At 37.4% G+C, this 24,498-nt stretch overlaps 2 protein-coding genes across 5 annotated transcripts in view; one reads left to right on the top strand and one right to left on the bottom strand.

The window, feature by feature from the left end:
• The first annotated feature begins 257 nt into the window (after positions 1-257).
• Positions 258-12,601, top strand: mblac2 (metallo-beta-lactamase domain containing 2). Its single transcript, XM_088336409.1, has 3 exons — positions 258-848; positions 6,410-6,624; positions 9,967-12,601. The coding sequence occupies exons 1-3, from the start codon at positions 407-409 to the stop codon at positions 10,135-10,137; spliced, it is 828 nt and encodes a 275-aa protein (XP_088192535.1). The 5' UTR covers positions 258-406; the 3' UTR covers positions 10,138-12,601.
• A 4,766-nt stretch (positions 12,602-17,367) lies between these two features.
• The window catches only part of rtkna (rhotekin a), a 124,796-nt gene continuing 117,665 nt past the window's right edge, over positions 17,368-24,498 (bottom strand). For all 4 annotated transcript variants that reach the window (XM_088336410.1, XM_088336411.1, XM_088336414.1 and 1 more), the window contains exons 10-11: positions 23,298-23,402; positions 17,368-19,657 (exon numbers count right to left, since the gene is read on the bottom strand). In XM_088336410.1, the coding sequence (XP_088192536.1) occupies positions 19,047-19,657; positions 23,298-23,402 (716 nt within the window). In that variant the 3' untranslated portion in view covers positions 17,368-19,046. The remainder of the gene's footprint in view (positions 19,658-23,297; positions 23,403-24,498) is intronic.

Below are 24,498 nucleotides of genomic sequence, written 5' to 3' on the forward strand. Positions count from 1 at the left end.
GTTTCTTCTTTCACTGGGTTTCCCTTCTTAATTTCATTTTTCTTCCTTTCACCTTTCAAGCCATTTCGTGCATACTGTACATAATAATTAGTCATATAGGCATTAAAAATTAAAAGTAATAAAAAGAGCCGGCACTATTTAGTGAACCAAGCCGAAAAAGCCGCTTCACTCAAAAGAGCCTGAATTCTCATCACTAAAGGACACATATTCCAAGCCAATAGCCGTCAGGGATTATCGTCGTCCTTTTCCGCGTCTCGGTCCAATCACAGCGCGTCATCCTTTACGAGGTGTGTCAGCGGCCGTAGGTATCGCCTCAATGAAAACAGAACCGTTTTCCCAACGAAGCTAGCAGAACCTCGGCCTCACGATCCACCTAATAACCAATTTAAAGCCTCTCATCCCAAACATGACAGCGGCCGAGTGGTACGCCCACAAGTCGCTCGGGGACGGACTGTACTGGATCCAGGAGCGCTTCTTCCAGTCTCGGAACCGGGCTAATATCTGGCTCCTGCGCGGCTCCCACCAGGATGTGGTGATCGACACGGGGCTCGGCTTGAGGAGCCTGCCGGACTACATCGACGCTAACGGGCTACTGGGCGAAGACCCGCAGCGAAAGAACCCGTTGCTGGCCATCGCTACCCACGCCCACTTCGACCACTCGGGGGGCCTGCATCAGTTCCAACAGGTGGGCGTCCACAGCGCCGAGGTAGAGGCTCTGGTCAACGGGGACAACTACGAGACCGTCACCTGGCTCCGGGACTGGGAGATCACCGAACCCCCCAGTCCGGGATGGAGGGCCAGGCAGTATAAAGTCAAAGCAGTGCAGCCCACGCACATCTTGCAAGAAGGTGAGAGGATTTTAAGCGGTAGGGGTCCTGGATTCTGCCTGGTACCGACCTTTAAACTCGTGCAAGGTACCGGTCTTTTCGTGCATTATACAGGGGCGGCGCAAAAGTGGGGCAAGAGGGTATTTAACCCCCCTTGTTAATCCCTTAAGTATTAAATACATACACCACCTAAAACCCAGAGAATTGGTTTTAGTTTTCACTCAGAACATATTAGGAAACGAAAAACGTTTTAAAGTCCAAGGCTGTTGACTAGCGGTTAGCACACTGTGGCCCGAGGGCCGGATTAGGCCTGCCAACTGTTTTAATCCAGCCCGTGAGACGATCCTCAGAGAAGCATCAAGTACAAAATGAGCAACTTACCTACTTTACTAGCTATATATGCTTACTACAATTTATCAACCAGAGAACATTTGAAGAAACAGCCAGCCTAATGTTATTTTAATTGAAATAGAACTCGCTGTTTAAAGCCATACAATTGCACTCACCTGGATTTCTTAGCCTGTGTCACTTTATGGAACCCCATAAAAACTGTTTTTCATTGCACTCATGGCAAAAATTCAAATATCTGTCTATATTTTTCTGTAATTGCTTTTTTGTCAATTTTTTTGTCAACACATTAAATTTCATGCAAAAAAACCCAATACCAAAGTAGACATGTTACATTGAGTTTTTAAAGGCAATTAATTAAACTTGGTGCTTAAAAAGAAATATATTAATTTGCTGTTACTTTTAACTAAAGTTTTTATCTGTAAAGTCAAGTTTATTTGTGACGCCCTTAATCACAAGGAGTCTCAAAGGGCCGCAAACCACAGAATATTATTACACCATCCCCTGATCTAAAACTTACATTAAGGCAAGGAAAAACTCAAAAACCTCAAAATGAGGAAAATGAAGAAACCTTGAGATCGGCATATACACTATAAATAAATAAATAAATCATCCATTTTTTTTTGTCTGGTCCAAGCCTAATGCATTTTTTTTTTCCAATCCAAAGCGGCCCGTGACTTAAGAAGTTTGGCCACCCCTGCCGGAAATAAACAGTGCAGCTCGGCTTCTTAGTTCGAGTCAAAGGTTTTTGTTTATTTACTGTCTGTAAATCTCTAAAATAAAACTCAGACAATTCAAAAAAGCATTATAGAATATAATACTAATACAAGTGTCTTACTGGTGTAAAAGTCACGTTTTCCATTAAAAACAGGATGGAATGACGGTCAATTTCTAGATTTTAAGATAGTTTTCAGAGAAACTATTCTAGCTAAGAAGAACACGACTAATTTTTGTCTATAACAGTGGTGTTCAAACTAAGGCATGGGATCATTTTGCGCAACGATTGCGCATCGACCAACGTTGCTTCTATAAAATGTTTTTGTGCTGCTTTTTAAGTATATGCAAAGTCCAAATGAATATTTTATTTTTCGAAGTTACACCTAGGTAAAAATTACTATTCTAAAGCTTACTGGGTTCTGTAGTTTTCCTGTAATATACTAAGATGTACATTCATTTACAATTGTTAAAGTTGGTTAAATTTTAATTATTAAAAACAGAAAATACAATCCCAAACTTATAGCAAGCTATTTGGGTCATTTAGTTTTTAGTGAATGTACAAAAATGCATATTTCTTTACAACTTTGAAAATGACATGTTTTGTGAAAAATGAATACAACTCTTAAGTAAACTTAAAGAAAGTGATTATGGTTCTCTATAAGTATAAGAAAATGAAACTGAATTATTTAAAATTTACGTTTTTAGATTTTTTTTTTCCCCTTTTTCCCCGAAAGTAACTCATTGGAAGCTATTTGTGATCTAGTTTTTTCTAAACCTACAAATATGTAAATTATTTAAAATTAAATTCAGTAGTTTTTTTTCTATAAAGCTTTTTTTTAGTACACAAAAATGTAAACAATTTTTAAAAATTCCATTTTAATCAAAATCAAATTCAAAATTCTCAGGATATTTTTTCTATAAGCTATACAATAATTAATAAAAGAAAACAAGATTAAAAAAAAAAATGAAATAAACTTGCATAGAAAAGACGCTATGGTGTAGATTTAAGATACGACTCTTTGTGATTAAGGGCTATACAAATAAAAATGACATGAAGACAACGCTAATTTTGACAGAAAATAACTTAAGTACTTTTTTCAAAGTATGAAACTTATTTCCAGTATCAAAAAAAAACGTCAGTATGGTGTAGAAGACGAGGCCAAATTTCAGGCAACAAGATCAAGATGCTCGCTTTTACAATAGAAGAAAAGGACAAACCGTTTTTCTGCACGGTAGAAGATAACAATCATTTTTGATAAAAAAGAAGCTCATTTTCAGCATAAAGGAAAATTATGTTTTTCTTTGTCATGACTATTTAAATACCCTACAATATATAATTCCAGATATTTTTTTTAAACAACCGTTAGCTACGTACAAGAAATATGTGTGACACAACGTTACTGTCATAAGTCATCAATCTGCCTTACCAGGAAGAAACAAATATAAACGTTTTGCACAAAATCAAGGAACGTATTTAAACAATCACTTGTCAGTGCAAAAGTATTTGTGTGTCAATCAGTATCTGATTTCACAAGTATATTTCCTTCTTTTTTTTTGCCGCAAGTGTCACCAAGTTGGTAGCCCCAAAAGAAAACCTGAGTGTCCTACTTACTAGTGATGACTCATTGTGATTTTCTTGGAAATTCAAACATAGAAACAATAAAAATAAAGTGTTTCACATTGGTACCATAGTACAGTGGAACCTCGGTTTTTGAACGCCTCTCAGTTCGAACAAATCTGTTCTCGACCAAAAAGTTCGAGAAATTCTTGCTTCGCTTTTCGTTCCAACGCCGGTACGCTCGGGTGCGATGCTGAGCGGCGTACGGGTGTAGATTGCCCCCACCCCTCGTGAAGAACTGTTATCACGTGCGGACTTGCTTCTTTTCGCTTTTGATATCGGTGAACAGAGTGTTTTAGCCCCTAATTATGCCTCCGAAGAAGGTCGGTGCAGGCAGCAAAGTTGCTACAGGTGAAAAAAGAAAAATAGTGCGTACAACTATCGCATTTAAGAAAGAAATAATAGCAAAATATGAAGAAGGTGTGCGAGTTTCCCCTTCTTTCGAAAGAATAGAGCATGGCTTCTGCAGACCACCACAAAGGTAAGAAATCCTATTCATAATTATTTTCTTTATCCTTTAACCGCTCACCACTTTTTGTGGAGACCCGGGTGCTAAATGACATGTAAACGACCTGATTTTTTTACTTTTACACGTTCATGTTAGCGTAATCTTTCGTACGGAAGATTACGCTAACGTGAACGTACGATTAGCCCGGGTTAGCTTCATGTTTACGTTCATGGTAAACATTCAGGGTGTTGGAACGGATAAAAACGATTTTACATTACTTTTAATGGGAAAAACGATTTTGGTGATTGAACAAATCAGTTTTCGAACAGGGTTCTGGAACGGATTATGGTCGAGAACCGAGGTTCCACTGTATCTGGTTTAGTACAAAAAAAATGTACACGATCAGTGTCTTTACAAACATGAAATTTCCCCTCTGATTAAAAAAAAAAAAAAGAAGAAATGAAAGTGAATGAGATCATTTTCATGGCTGTTTAAGCCTATGGCGTAAAATCCGGTGCATCTTGTAAAAAAAACAAAGTTGAGTTTCTGCCTTAAATTTCCGAATGCACTTAATCGTTGGGATTTACAGTATATAGCCTGTAAAATGCATGGTTAAAAGAGGCACATGTGAGGTGGGGAACGTAACAAAAGAAGATAAGCCCTAAAGAAAATAGAAGGCCACTCAACGTATTACTATAGGCTCTACTACACTGTCTTTTATCTTCTCACTCTTCCGTAAGCTTAAATGGAAAGAGTTTCCGCCCTTCCTTTAAAAGCATCACACGGTCGATCACGAGGCACTTCGCGATTTTTGATAATGTGTGCAAGCAGCTTTTGTTGGTGAAAAAATAAACGGTGAAGGCTTTATTTACAAGTGGCGACTGATCGTTTATCAAGTTTCTTTCGTGTGTGCTTTCCACATTGTTTACAAATGTACACACAAACCGGTTCTGCTGTGTCAGGCTGCTGCAGTGCAGTTGCTTTCTTTCATGTATGACTCATGCTGTAGAAATTAAGATGTGTGCTGACGCTGCAAAAAAATAACTTTTATAAGTATTTTTTTTCCTATTATTATTTTAGAATATTCATTTTTGTTTTTCAAATAGAAGTACTAAAATAAAGTTTTAGAGGCTAATAATAATACTATATCAGTATATAACAAGCAAAAAAAAAAGAATGGGACATATAAGACTACTTTTCCCATTTCAATTAAAAAATCTACCTAGATTAAAATAAATGATTTATTATAATATTGTAATTTATTCTTTATTATTATAGTTTTTTAAATATTTAAAAAAATACTTAAGGAAAATGACCTACCATCTCAACAAACCCGCTACATTTTGTTGAGGTCTTGCAGGTGACGTGATCAATCTTACTAATACAAATAACCATTACTTTATAACATATCCATCCTTCCATTATCTGCTTATCCTCAGTAGGGTTGCAGGGGTGCTGGAGCCCATCCCAGCTGTCTTCGGGCAGTGGTCAGGAGAGACCCTGAACTGCCAGCCAGTCACAGGGCACACAGAGACATACTTAACTCGCTTATTCACACCAATGGACAATTTGGACTAGCCATTTAAGATGACATAAATGTTATTCCGGAGTGCCTGGAAAAAACCCATGCAAGCACGGGGAGAATATGCAAACTCTGCACAGAAAGGCTGGTAGATGGATTTGAACCCATGACCCCTGAGCCTTGCGGCAGATGCTAACCAGTCAGTAACCCTGCCGCCTTAACTTTAAAACATATTTGACACCAAATTGTAACCAAGGACCATTTTGCACACTCACTGATCCTGTTACTTTTTGTTGCCATCTATCAAGTGACGGGATCAACTTTACCGATACCAATTACCGATACTTTAAAAAAGTATTTGGCACAAAATTGTAACCAAGGACCATTTTGCACACTCACTGATCCTGTTACTTTGTGTTGCCATCTATCAAGTGACGGGATCAACTTTACCGATACCAATTACCGATACTTTAGAAAAGTATTTGGCACAAAATTGTAACCAAGGATCGTTTTGAATACTCACCGATCCTGCTACTCTTTTGTTGCGGCTTATCAGGTGACGTGACCAACCTTACCGTTAGTAATTACCGATACTGTAAAAAGTATTTGACACAAAATTGTAACCAAGGACCGTTTTAAATACTCACTGATCCCGCTACTCTTTTGTTGCGGTCTATCAGGTGACGTGATCAACCTTACCGTTAGTAATTACCGATACTCTAAAAACTATTTGACACAAAATTGTAACCAAGGACCGTTTTAAATACTCACCGATCCCCGCTACTCTTTTGTTGCGGTCTATCAGGTGACTTGATCAACCTTACCAATAGTAATTACCGATACCGTAAAAAGTATTTGACACAAAATTGTAACCAAGGACCGTTTTGAATACTCACCGATCCCGCTACTCTTTCATTTCGGTCTATCAGGTGACGTGATCAACCTTGGCGACCGTCAGCTGACGGTTATGCACATGCCGGGCCACTCGCGGGGAAGCATATGCCTCCACGACGCTGCCAACAAGCTGCTGTTTAGTGGGGACGTGGTCTACGACGGCTCCATGATCGACTGGTTGCCTTACAGTTGCGTCGGAGAATATGTCGGCAGCTGTGAGAGACTGGTGGGCCTGGTGGACAGCGAGCAGGTGAGAACATTTGGGAAATTCCTCATTCTTGTCTTGGTTAATATTTTTAGATTATGCCTTTTAGATATTATATAGAGGATTTCAACTGACCCACAAGGTTTTTTTTGACCTGTCCATGCTTAGCGTATTACTATCTAAAAGCACTCTTGCACAAATTATCCTGTTTGAACCAGTTAAGGCCGTTGGGTATCACATTGGCACTTTGGAGAGGCTAAATTGCCCACCCTTGTGTGGGATTATTTTAGATTATTAGATTATTATAGACAGACTTCTTCCGGGTCATGCTGAAATAAACTCCACAGCTATGAATTCAATCTTCCTCGCATCCAGTAAAAACTTAAATGAGAATATGCAGCCTCCTGGTTCTTATTTCTCGTACAGCGAACATTTAAGACAAAAAAACAGGTTGGGGTTCCATCTGAATTTTACAACACTGTATTTTGAGTTATTGGAATCAGGTCTGAAAGAAACTATTCTTTGATTGTTCGATCAAACTGTCGTTTATTAGCTTGATGAATCAGGTAAATCAGGTAAAATTTCTCAACTCGTTAAAAAACAAACGACTAAATGATAGATAAATTCCAGGTTTGGACCGTACCGTGCCAGATATTCCTCATAATGATGATCATTACTTTTCAAAGTGAAGGCAAAGTCCTGGACTCAGGCCCAAACGATCTGCCTTTAATAGAATATAGTATTATTAAAAAAATACAATACAATACAATACAATAAAGGAGTCAAAAATGTTTTTAGTGCTTTAAAGTTAAAATGTATTAATTTAAATTATTCAATTGAAGAGAAGGAAGGAAGGAACAAACAAATTAACTAAGAAAAGAAGGAACAAACTAAGGGAATGAATATAGAAGGAAGGAAATAAATAAAAAGAACAAACAAATGAAGGAAAGAAGAAATAAACAAAGAAACAAACAAAGTAAGGAAATATGGGAGGAAGGAACAAAGAGCAGATGGAAGGAACAAAGGAAAGAAGGTAGGAAGCCGAAAGGGAATGAACAAACGACGGATAAATGAACAAGGGAACAAATGGAGAGAGGAGGGAAAGAAGGAGAGGAAATGGAATCACAGCCTTGGCCCAAACCATCTATATAAGATATAATACCAAAAAAAAGACAAAAAAAAAAAACAATTTACCTGTTAATTCAATTCCATAAAAAAACAAGGAAGGAACAGTGCAATTGTAATCTTGGTTCAAACCCTCTACCTGAAAGAAAATATAATAAATTGCAAAAAAAAAATCAAATAATTTAACTTTGAACGAAATTGGAAGGAAGGAAAAAAGATATTCTGTTTTTTAATATGAAAAGCATTAAAATATTGGATGTCTCATTTGATCATTAATTCATTAATTAAAACGTAGCAATACTGTATAAAATGTGAAATTAAATATTTATTCCTACTAAAGACCGACTAAAGCCCCATTAAAAATATACATTTGCAATTTTTATAAAAGAAAATAAATAAAATTGAACTCATTTTGTCTGAATTCAAAAATTTAAAAAAAATATTCTGTTAAAATTCCTGATCGAAAATAGATAACATCACCTCCCTCAAATCAATGCCTGCATTTGTTGGTGACCAGTTTTACTGGAATTTCTCCACTTTTAAGAAGCTTTTGTGAATAAGTTTTTGAAACTTAGTTTTCCTTTCAATTCTGGTGCTAACCAAAACAGCACCTATTGACATCATCACTAATTAGAGACTTGCTGAGGTATCATACGAGAATATATTTGAAAGGAATGGGATTTTTGAGCGGATCAGAATAACTATAATTACTCTCAATAGCTGTTTAGCCCTCATCACACTGCAATTTTGAGTGTGATGGAGTCTTGCATAAATGCCAAATGACCGGTTTCGTGCATGCCCGGATTTTTAACTGCTGATGTAGCATCTCACCAAGGAAGTAAATAGGGATGTGCCTGTGGTTAGATCACATCTTGATAACATTTTCTAACATATAGATCATGGCTGAGAAAGCGAAACACTTTTGATTAGCTTCCTTATAAGGAGGAGGAAAACATTTGAAATTACCTCTCAAATTTTCCTCTAGCTCCTCTCCAGTCTGTTTGCTGTGCTTTGCTTAATACGGTGTGAAAGGGCTTGATACTGGGTGTATAGTTTACAGGGTTCGGACGGGTGTTTGAACCCCTTAAAAACGCTTGAATTGTAATGTTGTGTTTTAAAAGGTTGAAAGGTGCTATAATTTTGGGTGAAGTGCTTAAAAATGACGCCGACACTGCTCTCTGGTGGCTTTGGTTTGCCGTTTCATTGCATTGAGAAAGCAGCTCTACATAAGTTTGTACAGCATTGTCCTATGCAGTGCCATCACCCCCTATGGTACAGTTGCATACTACACCTAAAATGCCACTATGACATTTGTATTAGTGGCAAGGATTACTTATTAGTTTTGGCCATTTATAATGAGCAATGCAAAAAAATCAAGCAGCGTTTCCCTATTGGTAAATTGTAATGAAAACAACTTCCTGCATCTGAAAATGTAAGCCTCCATATTACAGTACCGTCGTTACAGTACATGGGGAGAGATTTGTCTAAAAACAAATAGATATGCTATTTCCTCAAGATCTAAGAATTATATATCTTGAAAAATGGACACACAAAATCAAAATTTGCATATGTAAATCATACATATATTTGTGGCTCTGCAAAATGCATGATTCACAACGGGTTTTTTTCTTTGAATGGTGCTGGAGAAATTGGAACATTGGCTTTGAAAGTCCTTAAAAGGTGCTTGAATTTTGCCGGGAAATAGGTGAACTAACCTTGAGTTTATGTTGGTTAAAAAAAAATTGTGACCACAATGGCAGAAAAGTGGTGACTTTTTACACACTGTCACTTTAAGAAAGACGCTGACACTACAAATATAGATAGTTACTCCATTGGCAGAACATTTTTCTCGTTCTAAGTATTTTTCTTTAATATATTTGTTGTTTCGCTAATAAAATAAAAAATAACATTTGCAAAATTATATATTTGTGATTCTGCAGTGTGTGCATGGAAGAATGGGCAAAAATGCAAGTAACATTGTGTGAAAATCTTGTGAAGAGTTACAGAAAATGTTTGGTCTCTGCTATTGCCAACAAAGGGTACATGACAAAGTATTAAGATGAACTTTTGGTATTAACGAAATACTTGTTTTACACAATAATTTGCACATTAATTCTTTAAAAATCATCTTAACTTTAAAGACCTTACCTTATCATAGAAATGACCTAGAGACCCGCTTTTTTTTTAAACATACTCTGAAATTTATGACGGGCCTTTTGTCTATGTTTGGCATGCCTGATCTAAATAACCAACTTCTTGCAGGTGGACCAAGTCCTACCGGGCCATTACAACACATTCGGGGCCAAACGTCTTCACCGACTCGCCACCTCATACATCAGCAGAGTGGAGACGTGCCCGGCCAAGATGTACACTTGGGCCTGGAAGAGCATGTCCAGTGTGGCCCTTGGCGTCACGCACCCTCGAAGTTGCTGATTGGAAGCCCCACTAGCACCCACACATGCACGCAACACAATTGAAGACCAAAAATGCCATTGGAAATGAAAATGTTGATATTAGATACATGCAAAATGTCAACACTCGAGTATTCATAATATGAACGGAAACAAAGACAAAACAAAAGATATAAATATCTATATCTTTTGTTTAGAATTAATACAATTTAATTAATTTTATTAAATTAATTAAATTAATTAATTTAATTTATTAAATTAATTAAAAATAATTAATTTAATAAATTAATAATGCTAAGGGTTCTATTGATAATTAGATACACGTACTGCATTAAGAAAAATATATAAAATAATAAAAAAATAAATGTGGAAGTGTAAGTAGTATAATGAAAAAATGCAAGATTTTAGTACTCGAACAATATTATCGTATTTTCGCACTCTAAGGTGCACCTCGAAACCCCAATTTGGCCAGAAATGTAAAAATGCGCCTTATAACTTGGTACACATTATGAACTGCAGAATACAGTGGATAAGACTGGTATTGCATACAGAAATTATAGATATGCGTAACCAAACGAGGTTTTACGGTATTCTACAGTATTTGTGCAATTATTCATCACTCACTAAAATTCCCTAATCAAACTCTCTTTATATCCCAAGCAATCGGAATCGAACCTGAGTAGTGGCAGTGAGAGCGCTGACACTTAAATAGTAGACCACTCACGGTGCCACAACATGGATTTGCATAGTGCATTCTATAAAACGTCTGTTGACTTCTTTCTGTGAGTTAAAATGGTTTAAGTTTATTGTTTATGCATACGGAAAAGAGAACGGGTAGTATTTTTAAAATGCTTTCTGTTTTCTCATTTCTCTTAACATTCTTTGGTGAAAGGGTGGAGAGATTGTTTGACATATTAGAATGCACTACACAAATCTGTGTTTACAATGGTTAAAATAAAGTAAAAATTAGTGGGATACAGAGTTAAATTCTTTTCATAAAATAATCTGTGCCACTGGTGATATGGTGGTAAGATTTTTGTCAGTGACACTTATCAACTGATCAATCTTAGCATTGATAAATACCGGTGCACTTCATGCATGAAATGTACATGACTAAAGACTATTTTTGTGGGTGCGCTTTATAATCCGCTGTGCCTTAATCTGCTGAACTAAAATAAAATTAAAGGAAATGAGGACACAACAAAACATAGTTAAATACACGTACCAAATAATAAATAAAAAAATAAAAAAATAACTATTTGAATATTATAAATATGAATGGGAAAATAGACAAAACACAACAGATACATAATTCTGTACGTGTATTTAATTGAGACAAGCAATAACAATATCCAATTAAATAAATGTATAAATATCATACAACATTATTTATTTTTAATGTTTACAAAACATAATCTTGGAATGCAATAAAGTTATAAGAGTGGAGGTGCCAAGCGTGATTGGATGATTCAACGTGGACTGACATGCCTATCGACCAATAGGCGAAGAGTTTGAGTTACATTAGAACCGCCATCCCCCCCTCGTCTAATACCACTTCCTGGCGCAATTTATGTAACACTTTTTGTTTACTTTTGTTTTGTTTTTCAATTTAGGATTTACTTTTATTTTATTGTTTTAGAAATAAAAATGAGATAAAATGTAGAAATTTGTTTAAAAAATAATGAAAAATGTGCATTTAAACATTTCAATAACAGAACAATATTAATAATAATTAAGATTATCAATGGAAACAAAGACAAACACATCAAATACATAGTCCAGTACGTGTATTTAATCAACAAAAACAATGCTGAATAATATAGTAAATGTGGTGGAAATACAAAACGAGTATACAAATACAAATAAACACCCACTATTTATTTGAAATTCTATGTTACGTCATATTTAAGTGTGTCATGCAATTGTATTTAAATGGAGGGCAGAGCCTCGTGTTATTGGATGATTCACTGTGGGCTGACATGCTTGCCGACCAATAGGTGAAGAGTTCAAAAGAAATTTAGTTACGCCCACTCATTTAAACACTGACACATTTTAAATAGCTGCTGTTGTTACAAGTGCCATTTATATTGTTTTATGTTTATATTCAAATGTATTCATGATGGCATTTTTGGTCCTCTATAGAATAATTGTTGATATCCAATACTATCATGGCCAAACTGTAAATGTTGGAAAACAGAGAATGAAGTCAGTTACGAGACTTTAATATTCCGAAGATGTATTGCTTGAAGTTAATATGATAAATAACTTTATGTATGTTTATCTTATTTATTGTTTTGCACATTTGATGTTAAAATAGCACAAACACTGAGGTATATGAAGCAGAAGTGTCAAGATGGTCGCCTTTTTGTCTATGCATACATTTAGCATCTGCTACCTCCCGACTTTGTAAAGGTGCTTTGTATATCGGGCGATTTTTAAGGCAGGGATCCTTCAACGCTGACAATAAAGCCGACGTCTCACCTTCACATTTTTTTCTTTGGAGTACTTGTCGTCTTCAACAAATAGTGGGGAAAGTTATTTGGTAAGCCCCCAGGATACGGCGTCCCCGCCTTATGAGGTTTTCACTTTGTAGCAGGAGTGTCAAACTCATTTTAGCACGTGAGCCACATCGTGGGGGGAAAAACTTTCTGGGCTGGACTATTGGGAGAAAAAAAAGAAAGGGAGAAAAAAAAAGAGAGAATGACAGAGGAGAGAGAGAGAAAGAAGGACAGAAAAAGGAGAAATAAAGAGAGTAGTGAAATAAACACAGAAAAAATAGTGCGGAGAGAAAGGAAGACAGAAAAAGAAAGATAAAGCAAAGGAGATAAGAGAAAGAAGGATAAAGAAAAGAAAAAATACTAGAGGAGAAAAAGAGCATGCGAAAGAGTGTGAGAGAAAGAACGTGAGAAAGAGCATGAAAGTGACAAAGATAGAGAAAATAAATAAAAAGAGGAAGAATGACAGGTAGAACCAGAGAAATAAAGTCAGAAACAAAGAAAAAAATTCAGAGAAAGAGAGAAATAAAGGAGTGGGAAAAAGGAGAAACAGACAAAGAAAGGGAGTAACAGAGAAAAAGTGAAAGAGACAGAAATATCGATACCATGTCTTTGGGACTGTCGCCCGACATTGAACAGCCACACTTAAAACTGCAGCTTATTTTTCTCTTGCGCTTCTCTCAGTGTTGTTTCGCAGGCCGTATTCAATCTGTTGGCGGGCCTGATCAAGCCCGCGGGTCACATGTTTGAAAGCCACTGCTTTGTGTGTGGAATATAAATTTTACCAGTGTTATTTTGAGACGTGAAGAGTGAAATATAACGCTAACCCAGTGATCATATTAGCTACAGAATTTTAAGTCACCACCGGTTATTTCAAAAAAGCGTTAGTAGTAATTTTAATTTTTGTTACTAAATATTTGCTTCAATTCAACCTATCTTTAAAAGATTTTCCTCATATATGACATGAACAAAAAATATGAAAAAAAAGCTATTAAATTCAAACTTGTACGTGCGTATGCCGAATTAGGTCTCCAGGATGCTTGTCTGCGATTGATCCGCATTTTATAATACTGTATGCTCATCTGCTATTGGCTTGCGTCACAGGGTCATGAAAATACAGATATGCTAGTGCCTGAACTACCTCCCACAATGGCTTCTTCGTCATTTAGTTTACAATCGTGAGTGCTTCATCCACTTTGCTAGTCAACTATACAATACCGTATTTATTTGTATTGTATTTATTCGCTATTGAACACGAGGCTTGCTAAAATGTTACAGGAAGAAGCAAAAACATGATACCCATGGAAATGAAGCTTGTCAAGAAACACAAAGATGCCTCACGCATCGTTACCCTCGCTAAAACGCATCGCCATGACCAATTGACGATAGGGACTCTAGTTAAAAATAAGTACGTGTTTAAAGCAGGGAAAAAGGCAAAGTCATGACAATCCTTGCAAGTCTCATCTCATTAGCTGCACCGCTTATCCTGAGTAGGGTCGCGGGGGTGCTGGAGCCCATCCCAGCAATCATCGGGCAGTGGGCAGGGGACACCCTGAACTGGTTGCCAGCCAATCGCAGGGCACACAGGGACAGACAACTCGCTCGCTCATTCACACCTAGGTACAATTTGAACCGGCCAATCCACCTGAAATGCATGTCTTTGTGAGGAACCCGGAGTGCCCGGGGGAAACCCACGCAAGCACGGGGAGAACATACAAACTCACCGCAGGAAGTCCGGTAGCTGGATTTGAACCCACACAGAGACCTTAGAACTGTGCCGCACACGCTAACCACTGCGCCGCCGTGCTGCCCTCCTTGCAAGTCGAGTGTTTCAAATTAGTTTTTGTCACCCCATATGTCATATGTGAGGTATTTCGCCGAAAACGACATTTAAAAACCGAACAAAACTCCGTTTCTCATTCGTACACTATTTTGGTGGAGAAATTCAACGCGGTTTCAGGGAAAGAGAGTCTCCTTTCCTCAGTCAACTCGCGTCAATAGAGGATTTAAAGCCCCCGAAAGCTAAGCTAACTTAGCCACCGGTGCGCCGTTCGGAGAAGCGTTGCCTTTCCCGGGTTGTTCTCTGTCGTAGGCTTCCATACTTTTGTAATTTTGAAAATCCTTCAGTTCACAAAAGGGACTTGGGTGGAAAATAAGATAGTTAACAAGTTTGATGTAAGTCACACACGGCAACAAATCGGGATCAGACTTCCAGTCCTTGTTTTTAATTTTGTAGGGATCCAATTTTCCAATAAAATGCAACTTCGCAGCGTACCGCTCGCGTTCTTGCTTGTCTAAACTCTCTACGTAGTTTTCCATAGTGTTGATGGACAAAATCCGTACACAAACGAAGCTAGTTGAGTAAATAAATAGACAAACTGAGTAAATATTTGCTCCTCTCGCTATCACCGCTTGTAATCGACTGACTTCCGAAATGGCGGCACGGAGCCGTGTTACTATTTTTAGCACGAAGCTCGGAGCCCTCTATAAGTACACTGTTATGTTATTTTGGTGTATGTTTATCTGGGGGACCAAGGACTCCCAAGCCATTAGCTTATTGCCGTAGGTTTCTCTCAAATTCACTTTTCAGCATTTATCTCAGAATAGATTTAAGTATCCCAGGGGTTTACAGAAATTTACCGTTTTGGCCCAAAAGATGAAGAAGAACTTTGAATTTACACATTAAAACAGAAGAGGGCGTTGTTAGGTTAGACACTGCTCCGTTGCTAACTTGGAGATGACGATCCACCGACGTCTCTTTACAAGTTAATTCAAAGAAAATTCACTAAAGTTTCACATTTATTAATTTTTTTGACCACTTTAAATTAGCTAAGACCACAAGAATCAAATATATTAATTATGGTTAAGGACTAGTATGTAACAAAACACCTGAACCGAAAATATGTACAATTTCTAGTCCCGCCCATTTCTCTTCGCAATGGCTGCAGCCAAAGAACGATATTAACTGGACCATTTGAGTTTTTTTTATCTTTAGATTTACGTTTTCTGTTGATTATTATTATTCTCAGTAATACTTTTGGTGGTTTTTTTTTTTGTTTGTGTGTTTTTTTGTTTGTGTGTTTTTTGAGGGAGTGGGGGGGTCAATAGGGATAAGGGTAGAATTAATTTATTAATACAAAATGTCTACTGATGTGGCGTGTCATCTTAGAACAAGATAAATGTTGACCTTTTTCTTAAATTGAAGGAATGATGTACTATTTTAGCTATGTTTATGAATAAAAAACAAACAAACAAAAAAACAGTGTACGGGTACTTAGACTTTACAACAGAAGAGGACGCAGTTATGTCAGCCACTGTTTTGGTGCTGGCGAACTTGACAATGACACGAACCTTCATAGTCTCTTTAGTAAAATGACATTTCCCTTTCATAAAACGTGACATAATTATTGTATTTTCGACAACCTTTATTGGCGAATTTAATGTATTTATTATGATAGTAAAGGATTAACGCAGCGGTTCTTAACTTGGGTTCAGTGGAGCCTCAGCCCTCAGCAGCAAAATATGGTCGAACAAAAATGTTCGATACAACTTCACAAAATGTCCCCTTCTGACAAGATCAAAGATGTGTCTGGAATTGGTAAGATTTATGTACACATGGAACTAAGACAGAAAATGCCACCCACTTAGATGCAGTGGTACCTCTATTTACAATTTGTTTCCATACGTAAAAGAGCTATCATTCACAATGGAGCCCACGAAAGACATGCATAAAATTAGACAAGGAGAAAAGAAGAGGAAGATATATTTTCTGGTCATTGAAATAAATCTAGAAATCGTCCATGACGATTTGAGATGAGTCAGCGGACCAGCGTCTGACCTGAAGCATGTCAACCCCTGCATTTACCAGCTGGCAGAGATGGGAAGCTGCGTCGTCGCCGTCAGACTTTCTGGACTAGTTTACAGGCTGGGGGCGTCGTTGGTGTCATGCTCTTTCCGGACATCTTCAACATCTTACCTAATGTTTACTATTCTGTGTACAGTGATGTTAATTGTAATTCACCCTGGTCAATCCTGGAAGGGGGATTACCACATGTGAGGTCCTTTCTCAAGGTTTCTCTTTTTTCCTCACACTGAGGTTTTTTAGTTCCTTGCCTGCATGCTGGTTTAAGATCAGGTCATTGTGCAATTTTGTAATTGTAATCTCTGCAGTCCTTCAAGACATTTTTGTGATTAAGGGCTATATAAATAAATGTGACTTGATTTGAGATAGTGGAAAAGTATATTAAAAAAACACCGCTGTGCAGCAGGACTTCAGAGATGACAGGGAGGAGATTTCAGCTATCGTTCCATCAGCTCAAATTAAAGACATTATGCTGCCCTCGCAGCGTCCTGGAGGTGTCCTGATCAGATCCCCGAGCTACCTCAACTGGCCCTCCCAGATGACTAAGTTCTCACCTTATCTCTAAGGGAGAGCCCAGCCTCTCTGCGGAGGAAACCCATTTCAGCCAGGATCATGTTCTTTTGGTCATGACGCACAGTCCAGTACCATAGATGAGAGTAGGAACGTAAATCGATCAGTAAATTGAGAGCTTTGCCTTTCGGCTCAGTTCCATCTTCACCACGATGGACCGGTACAGGGTTCGCATGACGGCAGATGCTGCACCGACCCATCTGTCGATCTCCCGTTCCATCCTACCCTTACTCTTGAACAAGACCCCGAGATACTTGAAGTGTATACATTTTCTGGAAGTCCCGCCCACTTTCCCAATGCATGCATTCATACAACAGAGTCAATCTCAGCTTTGAAGTTCTTTACCTTTAATTTATTCAACATGCTAAAACCAGTTCAGGTGGAGGTAAATATACACAAAGAAATTATAAATTATTGTCATATATACAGTTAGATTACAGAGAAATATGTTCCATGACCTTAACAGGAGGAAAAGTAGATAAAACCATCAGTTTACAGTAACTTATCATTGGTGCGGTGTTAGAAAATAAAACATTCGCGGATGGTTTTGGTAACAGTGGTGCCATGAGATTAGCGTAAAATAAACGTAATTATTTTTTTTCCCAGTGTAAAAATATATTTGCCACAATGGCTGCTTTTAATTCTGTTTGAATGAATAAAAACACATCCTATTTTGTCATTGTGTTCTTTTATGTATTTAACATTTAAACATGAAGTAAAAAACACAAAATTGTTTCATTGTAAAGAATCTATTTTATTTCGATAGTTTACCACACGAGGGCAGTATAACACACACTTAATTAACACAAAATAATTTAACAGGACCATATGTTTACTGGGGTTGTGTTAAAATTTACTAGTGCTACATTAACACAAATAATATTTGTAATCAACATTGGTAGTAATTTGAACACTTGGAGTACATTTTAGCTCGAGACTGTTAAAAGTCACCTTTTAAGTGTTAATTTAACACTGGTAATATTGTTTATTAGGACTCGTAATATTGTTAAATAACACTTGTGATACTGTTAATTTAACTTAATCGAAGGGTTAAATTAACTGTTAGTATTGCATTCAATTAACACTGGAATATAGTAAACAATAGTACCAGCGTTAGATAAAATATTATGAGTGATGTTTCACAATATTACCAGTGCTAATTCAACCCTCTAACCAAAGTTAAATTAACAATACCTATTTTATTTAACAAGAAATGTAACTAATGTTAATTTAACACTATAAAAAGTACTAATTTAACATTCTCTTTATTTGATTGAACTAAAAATAAACATTTGTAATATTACAAGTGTTAACAGAATACTGGTCATTTTATTTAATTAACTACATTAACTGTGTTCTTTACTGCCAGTGTTAATGACACACTTTTTAAATTTTGTTTGATAAATAATAGTATCACTTTTGATTTAACAATATAACCAGTGTTAATTTAACACCGAGGGATATTTACTTAAATATCAATATCATCAGTAATAAGTTGACACTTAAAGAGTGCATTTTAAAACCACCTCAGTAAACTGATGGGCCTTACCTACAGTATTAAATTAACACTGGTTATTTTACCGTGTACAAAAATACAAAATTATGTTTATCATTTCGGGGCTTGTATTGCATTGTCTGTTAACTTATAACGCCAATATATATATATATATATATATATATATATATATTGGATGGTGGGGGGGTTGCTTCATGATGCTACATAATGCAGCTTGTATCTCAAGACACCACTGTTAAACAGAATTTACAGAATGAAATGTTAATTTTAGCATATGTTATGACCAATGTCTCACAATTTGGCTATGTACCCTCTTGCATGTATTGATAGCAGTTAAATCGGAGAGTGTCATTAGCTGAAACACTTGAATTGGTCCCAACTAAACTGTAAATAATAGAAAATAAATGATGGAGAAGTCAAAAGTAGCTTCCAGTTTAAATGAGCGAAAAGTCAGCAGGTGCTCCCTAGAATCAAGTCCGAACTAGAGGTCACACCTGAGTCTGGAGCCAGTTTCGGGGGTCCAGCCTGGCCCTGAGGTTCCTGAGACTGCGCCTGGCAGGGGAGGGTCTGGAAAAAGCAGGACACTCGGAGGCCTCGGGGCTGTGGCCGCCCTCGCTGTTGCTGGAGCTGCTGCTGGAGGTGGAACTAGAACAGGAAAGCGTTCCGGACGGCGGGGGGCGGGAGGAGGAAGGGGGCCGGCAGGGGTTGCGGAATCCGACACCGCCTCCTCCGTAACCCCTCCCTTTTAGCGTGCTAAGCTTGGCGTCCAGGGAGAGGGTTCTGGGCCTGAGCCCAGTCGGGGACGGCAAACCCGGCGGAAAACCCAGCGGGGTCTCGGCCCACCCGCGGTGGCGGCAACAGGGGCTGCTGCTGCAATGGCTGTCGCTATCCGAAGTCAGGCTGGCGTCCGAGGACGGGAGGCGGCGGGGGTCGGCGCCTCGCGGACGGGACGGGGCCACGCCGCAGGGGCCACGGTTTTCCTGGAAGAGGGACATCCAGGTGGGGGAAGTGCCCAACTGGCTGCGCAGCTCCAGTTCCCGCATCCTTCGGGCCAGAATGTCCGAGACGCTGCTGGCCAACTCGTCCGAAGACTCAATAACTGCGGGAGGAATGCCAAAACAATATTGTCAGTATGCAACTCAAACACTTTGCAAAATCTCCTTATACTTTAGACCCCCAGGATACGGCGACCCCCCCATTACAATGTTTTCACTTTGCATTTTAGAAAAATATATTTTTCGGGCCCCTCTTTACAGCATGTCCCCACTATAAAACATCAACAACAAAATCATTTTACGTGTCCAAAAACGTATACTTTTATCCGTTGTTTTTTACAGGGGTTGCGTTCCAAAAAGATCCCAGGATAGTCAAAACCCCCAAAGTATAAAACCTTCATTTATATATTACCATTTTTTTTTACCTTAAGATTAACTCAAAGTTTGGGTGCACAGATAAGGGTTGATCCTTATCTGTACAATGATTGATCACTCGATATTATCGCTGACCACACTAGCAAAATATTGGAAGCAACGGGAATCAAACCAGTGGTTTCAACAGTAAAAGAGCTTAATCGTAACTAAACCACCAGAGATATAGATGCCATATGAAAAAGCATTCGATTTGATCTCATCATCCAGCTTTTATTACTCATGGTACCAGTGACTTATGTTAGAGAATATAGAAATCTGTCCTGAAATATATAAATAAACACAAAAAACTCTAACCCTAAAACCCACGACGGGGAAAACAACTCATCTGATGATGAATCAGATTAAAAAAATGCTTTGTAATTTTTCCGTTGGTTTTGTGTTCATAGTTGACATTGTCGATAAATGAATTGCATCATGTCCGCACATATTTACGTTTGTCATTTACAGTGCTTTAGAATAGATTGTCATTTTAACGTGAAACGCACAACGAAATCAACATTCGTCTCTGGTATCGAGAATAAAAATAGTGTGTTGTTGAGATAAAATCAAATGCCTTTTCGCATGTCATCTATATGACGGGTGGTCCAGGAAGTAAATTTGTCGCATTCATAGCTGCAACCTGGGTTAGATTCCAGTTGCATTCAACCACAAAGTTTGAGGTGAGAACTAGTACAATTCATCATCAAAAGCATTTAAACGTTGTTGCCCTACTTGTGCTTTTTGTGCATTTATTTCTATCTTTCAGGACAACCTTCTGTTTTCTCCATAACGTTTGTATCTGGTACTGTTAATAAAAATAATGTGATATTGATAAAAAATCAGATACTTCTAAGTATGTCATTCATATCACAGTTAGTCAAGTGGTTAGGAAAATGTTGTATTTTTTATATTGCCTTAGACAATACAAAAAATACAGCCACAATGATCTCTGGTTAATCCATGGTAGTCAGCAAATTTAGCTACAGTTGGTGGTTTGTTTAGGCAAAATCCTGTGGACAAGTTTAAAACTGAAAGTCATTGTTTTCTCTTGTGGTTCTGGGTGGCCATGAGTTGGAGGGGGGTGAAATCTGCAAGTGGTATCGGTGCTTGGTATCGGCCATGAGTTTAGGGGGTGAAATCCGCGATTGGGATCTCTTTTTAGGCTACAACACAAAAACGAACATTCAGGCACAATCAAATATTGTACATGGTCAGAACTTCCTTAAAGTGATTGACACGTTTACAAAAGTATTATCTGTTGTTGTTGTTTTTGTCGGATTTGTGAGTGGTATCAGTGCTTAGTATCGGTATCAGCAACAACACAAAAATAAGCATTCAGTCGCCCAAAAATAGCAATCAAACATTATTAATGGTCAGACTTCCTAAAAGTGATTAACACATTTACAAAAAAATTGTATATATATATATTTTTTTTTTCGGATCTGTGAGTGGTATCAGTGCTTAGTATCGGTATGAGGTACAACACAAAAATGAACATTCAGCCGCCCAAAATTTGCAATTGAACATAGTACATGATCAGACTTTATTAAAGTGACATTTTTACGAAAGAATTATCTGTTGTTTTTTGCTTCTTTTGGTTGGATCTGCGAGTGGTATCAGTGCTTGGTATCGGTATCAGATTCAACACTAAAATAAGCATTTAGCTGCCTCAAAAATAGCCATCAAACATTATTTACGGTCTGACTTCTTTAAAGTGATTCACACGTTTATAAAAAAAGTATCTTTTTTTTGTCGGATCTGTCGGTGGTATCAGTGCTTGATAACACAAAAATGAACATTCAGCCGCCCAAAATTTGCAATTAAACATTGTACATGATCAGACTTCCTTAAAGTGATTGACACGTTTACAAAAGAATTATCTGTTGTTGTTGTTTTTGTGAGATTTGTGAGTGGTATCAGTGCTTAGTATCGGTATCAGCTACAACACTAAAATAAGCATTTAGCCGCCAAAAAATAGCAATCAAACATTAGTCATTGTCAGACTTCCTTAAAGTGATTAACATTTTAAAGAAAAAATTAACTTTTTTTTTGGGATCTGTGAGTGGTATCAGTGCTTGGTATCGGTATCTTACTCAACACTAAAATGAACATTCAGCCGCCCAAATATAGCAATCGAATATTATCCATTGTCAGACTTCCTCAAAGTAATTGACACGTTTAAAAAATAATTACCTGTTGTTTTTTGCTCGGATCTACGAGTGGTATCAGTGCTAGGTATCGGTATTAGCCTCAAGACTAAAATAAACACTCAGCCACCCAAAAATAGCAATCAAACATTATTTATGGTCAGACTTCCTTAAAGTGATTCACACGTTTACAAAAAAACGATGTTTTTTTTTTTGTCAGATCTGTCAGTGGTATCAGTGCTTAGTATCGGGATCAGCTACAACACAAAAATGAACATTCAGCTGCCCAAAAATTGCAATTGAAAATTGTATACGGTCTGACTTCCTTAAAGTGATTGAAACAAGTACGAAAGAATTATCTGTTGTTTTTTGCTGTTCTTGGTCGGATCTGCGAGTGGAATCAATGATTGGTATCAGTATCAGACTCAACACTAAAATAGACACTCAGCCGCCCAAAAATAGCAATCAAACATTATTTATGGTCGCATATCCTTAAAGTGATTCACACGTTTACAAAAAACTGATCTTTTTGTGTAGGATCTGTCAGTGGTATCAGTGCTCAGTATCAATATCAGCTACAACACAAATATGAGCATTCATCTGCCCAAAAATGGCAATTGAACATTGTATATGGTCTGACTTCCCTCAGGTGATTGACATGTTTGTTTTTCTGGTCGATCTGTGAGCGGTATCAGTGCCTGGTATCAGTATCAACGCCAACTCAAAAAAATAAACCAACTGTATTGAAATGATTCCAAAAAACAAATAGCAATTGCACAATCCTGCTTGGTCAGCTCTTCCTGAACGTGATTGGCCCGATCTCACAAGCCCCTCCCCTTCCCGCTACGTCACCTGTCGTTGTAATAGGACGAGAGCAGAGCCCGAATCTCGGCCGATACGGCATTGTCTTGCAGCAGGAGACCCTCAGAGGAGGGCGTGCCAAGGGAAGCTGCCGGCCGGATTTAGGAAAAAAGATGGAGAGGATAGGAGGGGAAAAAAAGAAAAATTTGACGGGAGGTAGAAAACATATCACAGGGTGAAAATAATTAAAAAGGAGCAGAGAAAAGAGGACAGTGTCAGTCACGATTCGAGTAGAAGAGCAGAATTGTTAAGTCGGAGTCGTTGGGACACGCCATTCGTCCGTGCACGGGAGAATGTCGTAAGAAACGGAAAATTGTCGTACCCATTTCGTGGTAGAGGGACCCCTGTTTGGGCGTGACGGTGGCCGGTTTCCGTGGCGACGGCTGCTCGATTCTCATCAAGTCATCGCAGCATTGCTTCCACTGACCTGCAAGCCCGGAAAGCGGACGCGTGTTTGTTTTTTTATATAATTTCATAACAATTATACATTAATACCTGAATAGAAATGCTGGATGTAGATGTATTTGAATGAAATAATCATCTGTCCAAGAGGGATATCGTTTTTTTCCATCAAAAATGTCATTTTTCCAATTTTATGACTTGTTTAATTAACAGGTATAAAATAGTACAACAAAATGGGAACAAATAAAAAAGAAAAAGAAAGGTAAAATAAATAAAACATTCCTAATGCTTGAAGTGTAGTAAAAAATGTCTCTAATGACAAATTGAAAATAGGTTTGCTTATTTTGCATGTTATTTCGTCTGTTCTATGATATGTTCATTTGTCTTCCTCTAAAATAGGACAAATGATATAATAAGAATTGATGATAAATTATGGAAAATAAACAACCATTTTGGGCCCTTTTGGTATATTTTTCTCGTTCTCTTGAACAAAATTCTAATGGATCATAGAAAAAGTAATACTGAAAATGGGGAAATAATCTGACATGGTGAAATAAAGAAAACTTATTATTAAAAGTAGGAATTTCAGAACATTTTATTCACTTTAAGTTTATATTTACAATTTTCTTATATGTGTCAGCACTTTAAGTCACGTTTATCACAAGGAGTCTAAAAGGGCTGCACAGACAACAGATTATTGCAAACTACAGACTATTATGACACCACCCCCTGATCTAAAACCTACCTGAGGACAAGGAAAACTCAAATACCTCAACAAGAGGAAAATGAAGAAACTTCGAGAAAATGGTTAGCTGATATCTATTAGCATGTGCTTGTGAGCATCCACCCGTAGAGAAATTATTTATTTTAAGCCAATTTTAAGGACACCTCCAACTAAGCACCCCACTTTTAATGATCAATGGACAAGACAATAGACAACATTTAGCATAAAATATAGTCACAATCTAAGTTTGGTTGACATTGTTTCAATAATTCGGTTTTATTTCTATTTCAGTTGGATGACCAGTCCTATACTACCAATATTAAACAATGTATTTACATTTTTTTCCATTCAATAAATAATAATTAATAATAATAATTTCCTTTGTATTGTCATTCTT

Source organism: Urocampus carinirostris, chromosome 5 (assembly GCF_059441175.1).
Source record: "Urocampus carinirostris isolate Australia breed hairy pipefish chromosome 5, RoL_Ucar_1.0, whole genome shotgun sequence".
Taxonomy (NCBI): Eukaryota; Metazoa; Chordata; class Actinopteri; order Syngnathiformes; family Syngnathidae; genus Urocampus; species Urocampus carinirostris.

Excerpts from the sequence above, each read along its gene's own strand:
- mblac2 (XM_088336409.1), top strand. The coding sequence starts at position 407 with ATGACAGCGGCCGAGTGGTACGCCCACAAGTCGCTCGGGGACGGACTG. Across the intron at positions 849-6,409 it reads CACGCACATCTTGCAAGAAG|GTGACGTGATCAACCTTGGC; the intron begins GTGAGAGGATTT and ends TCGGTCTATCAG. Across the intron at positions 6,625-9,966 it reads GCCTGGTGGACAGCGAGCAG|GTGGACCAAGTCCTACCGGG; the intron begins GTGAGAACATTT and ends AACTTCTTGCAG.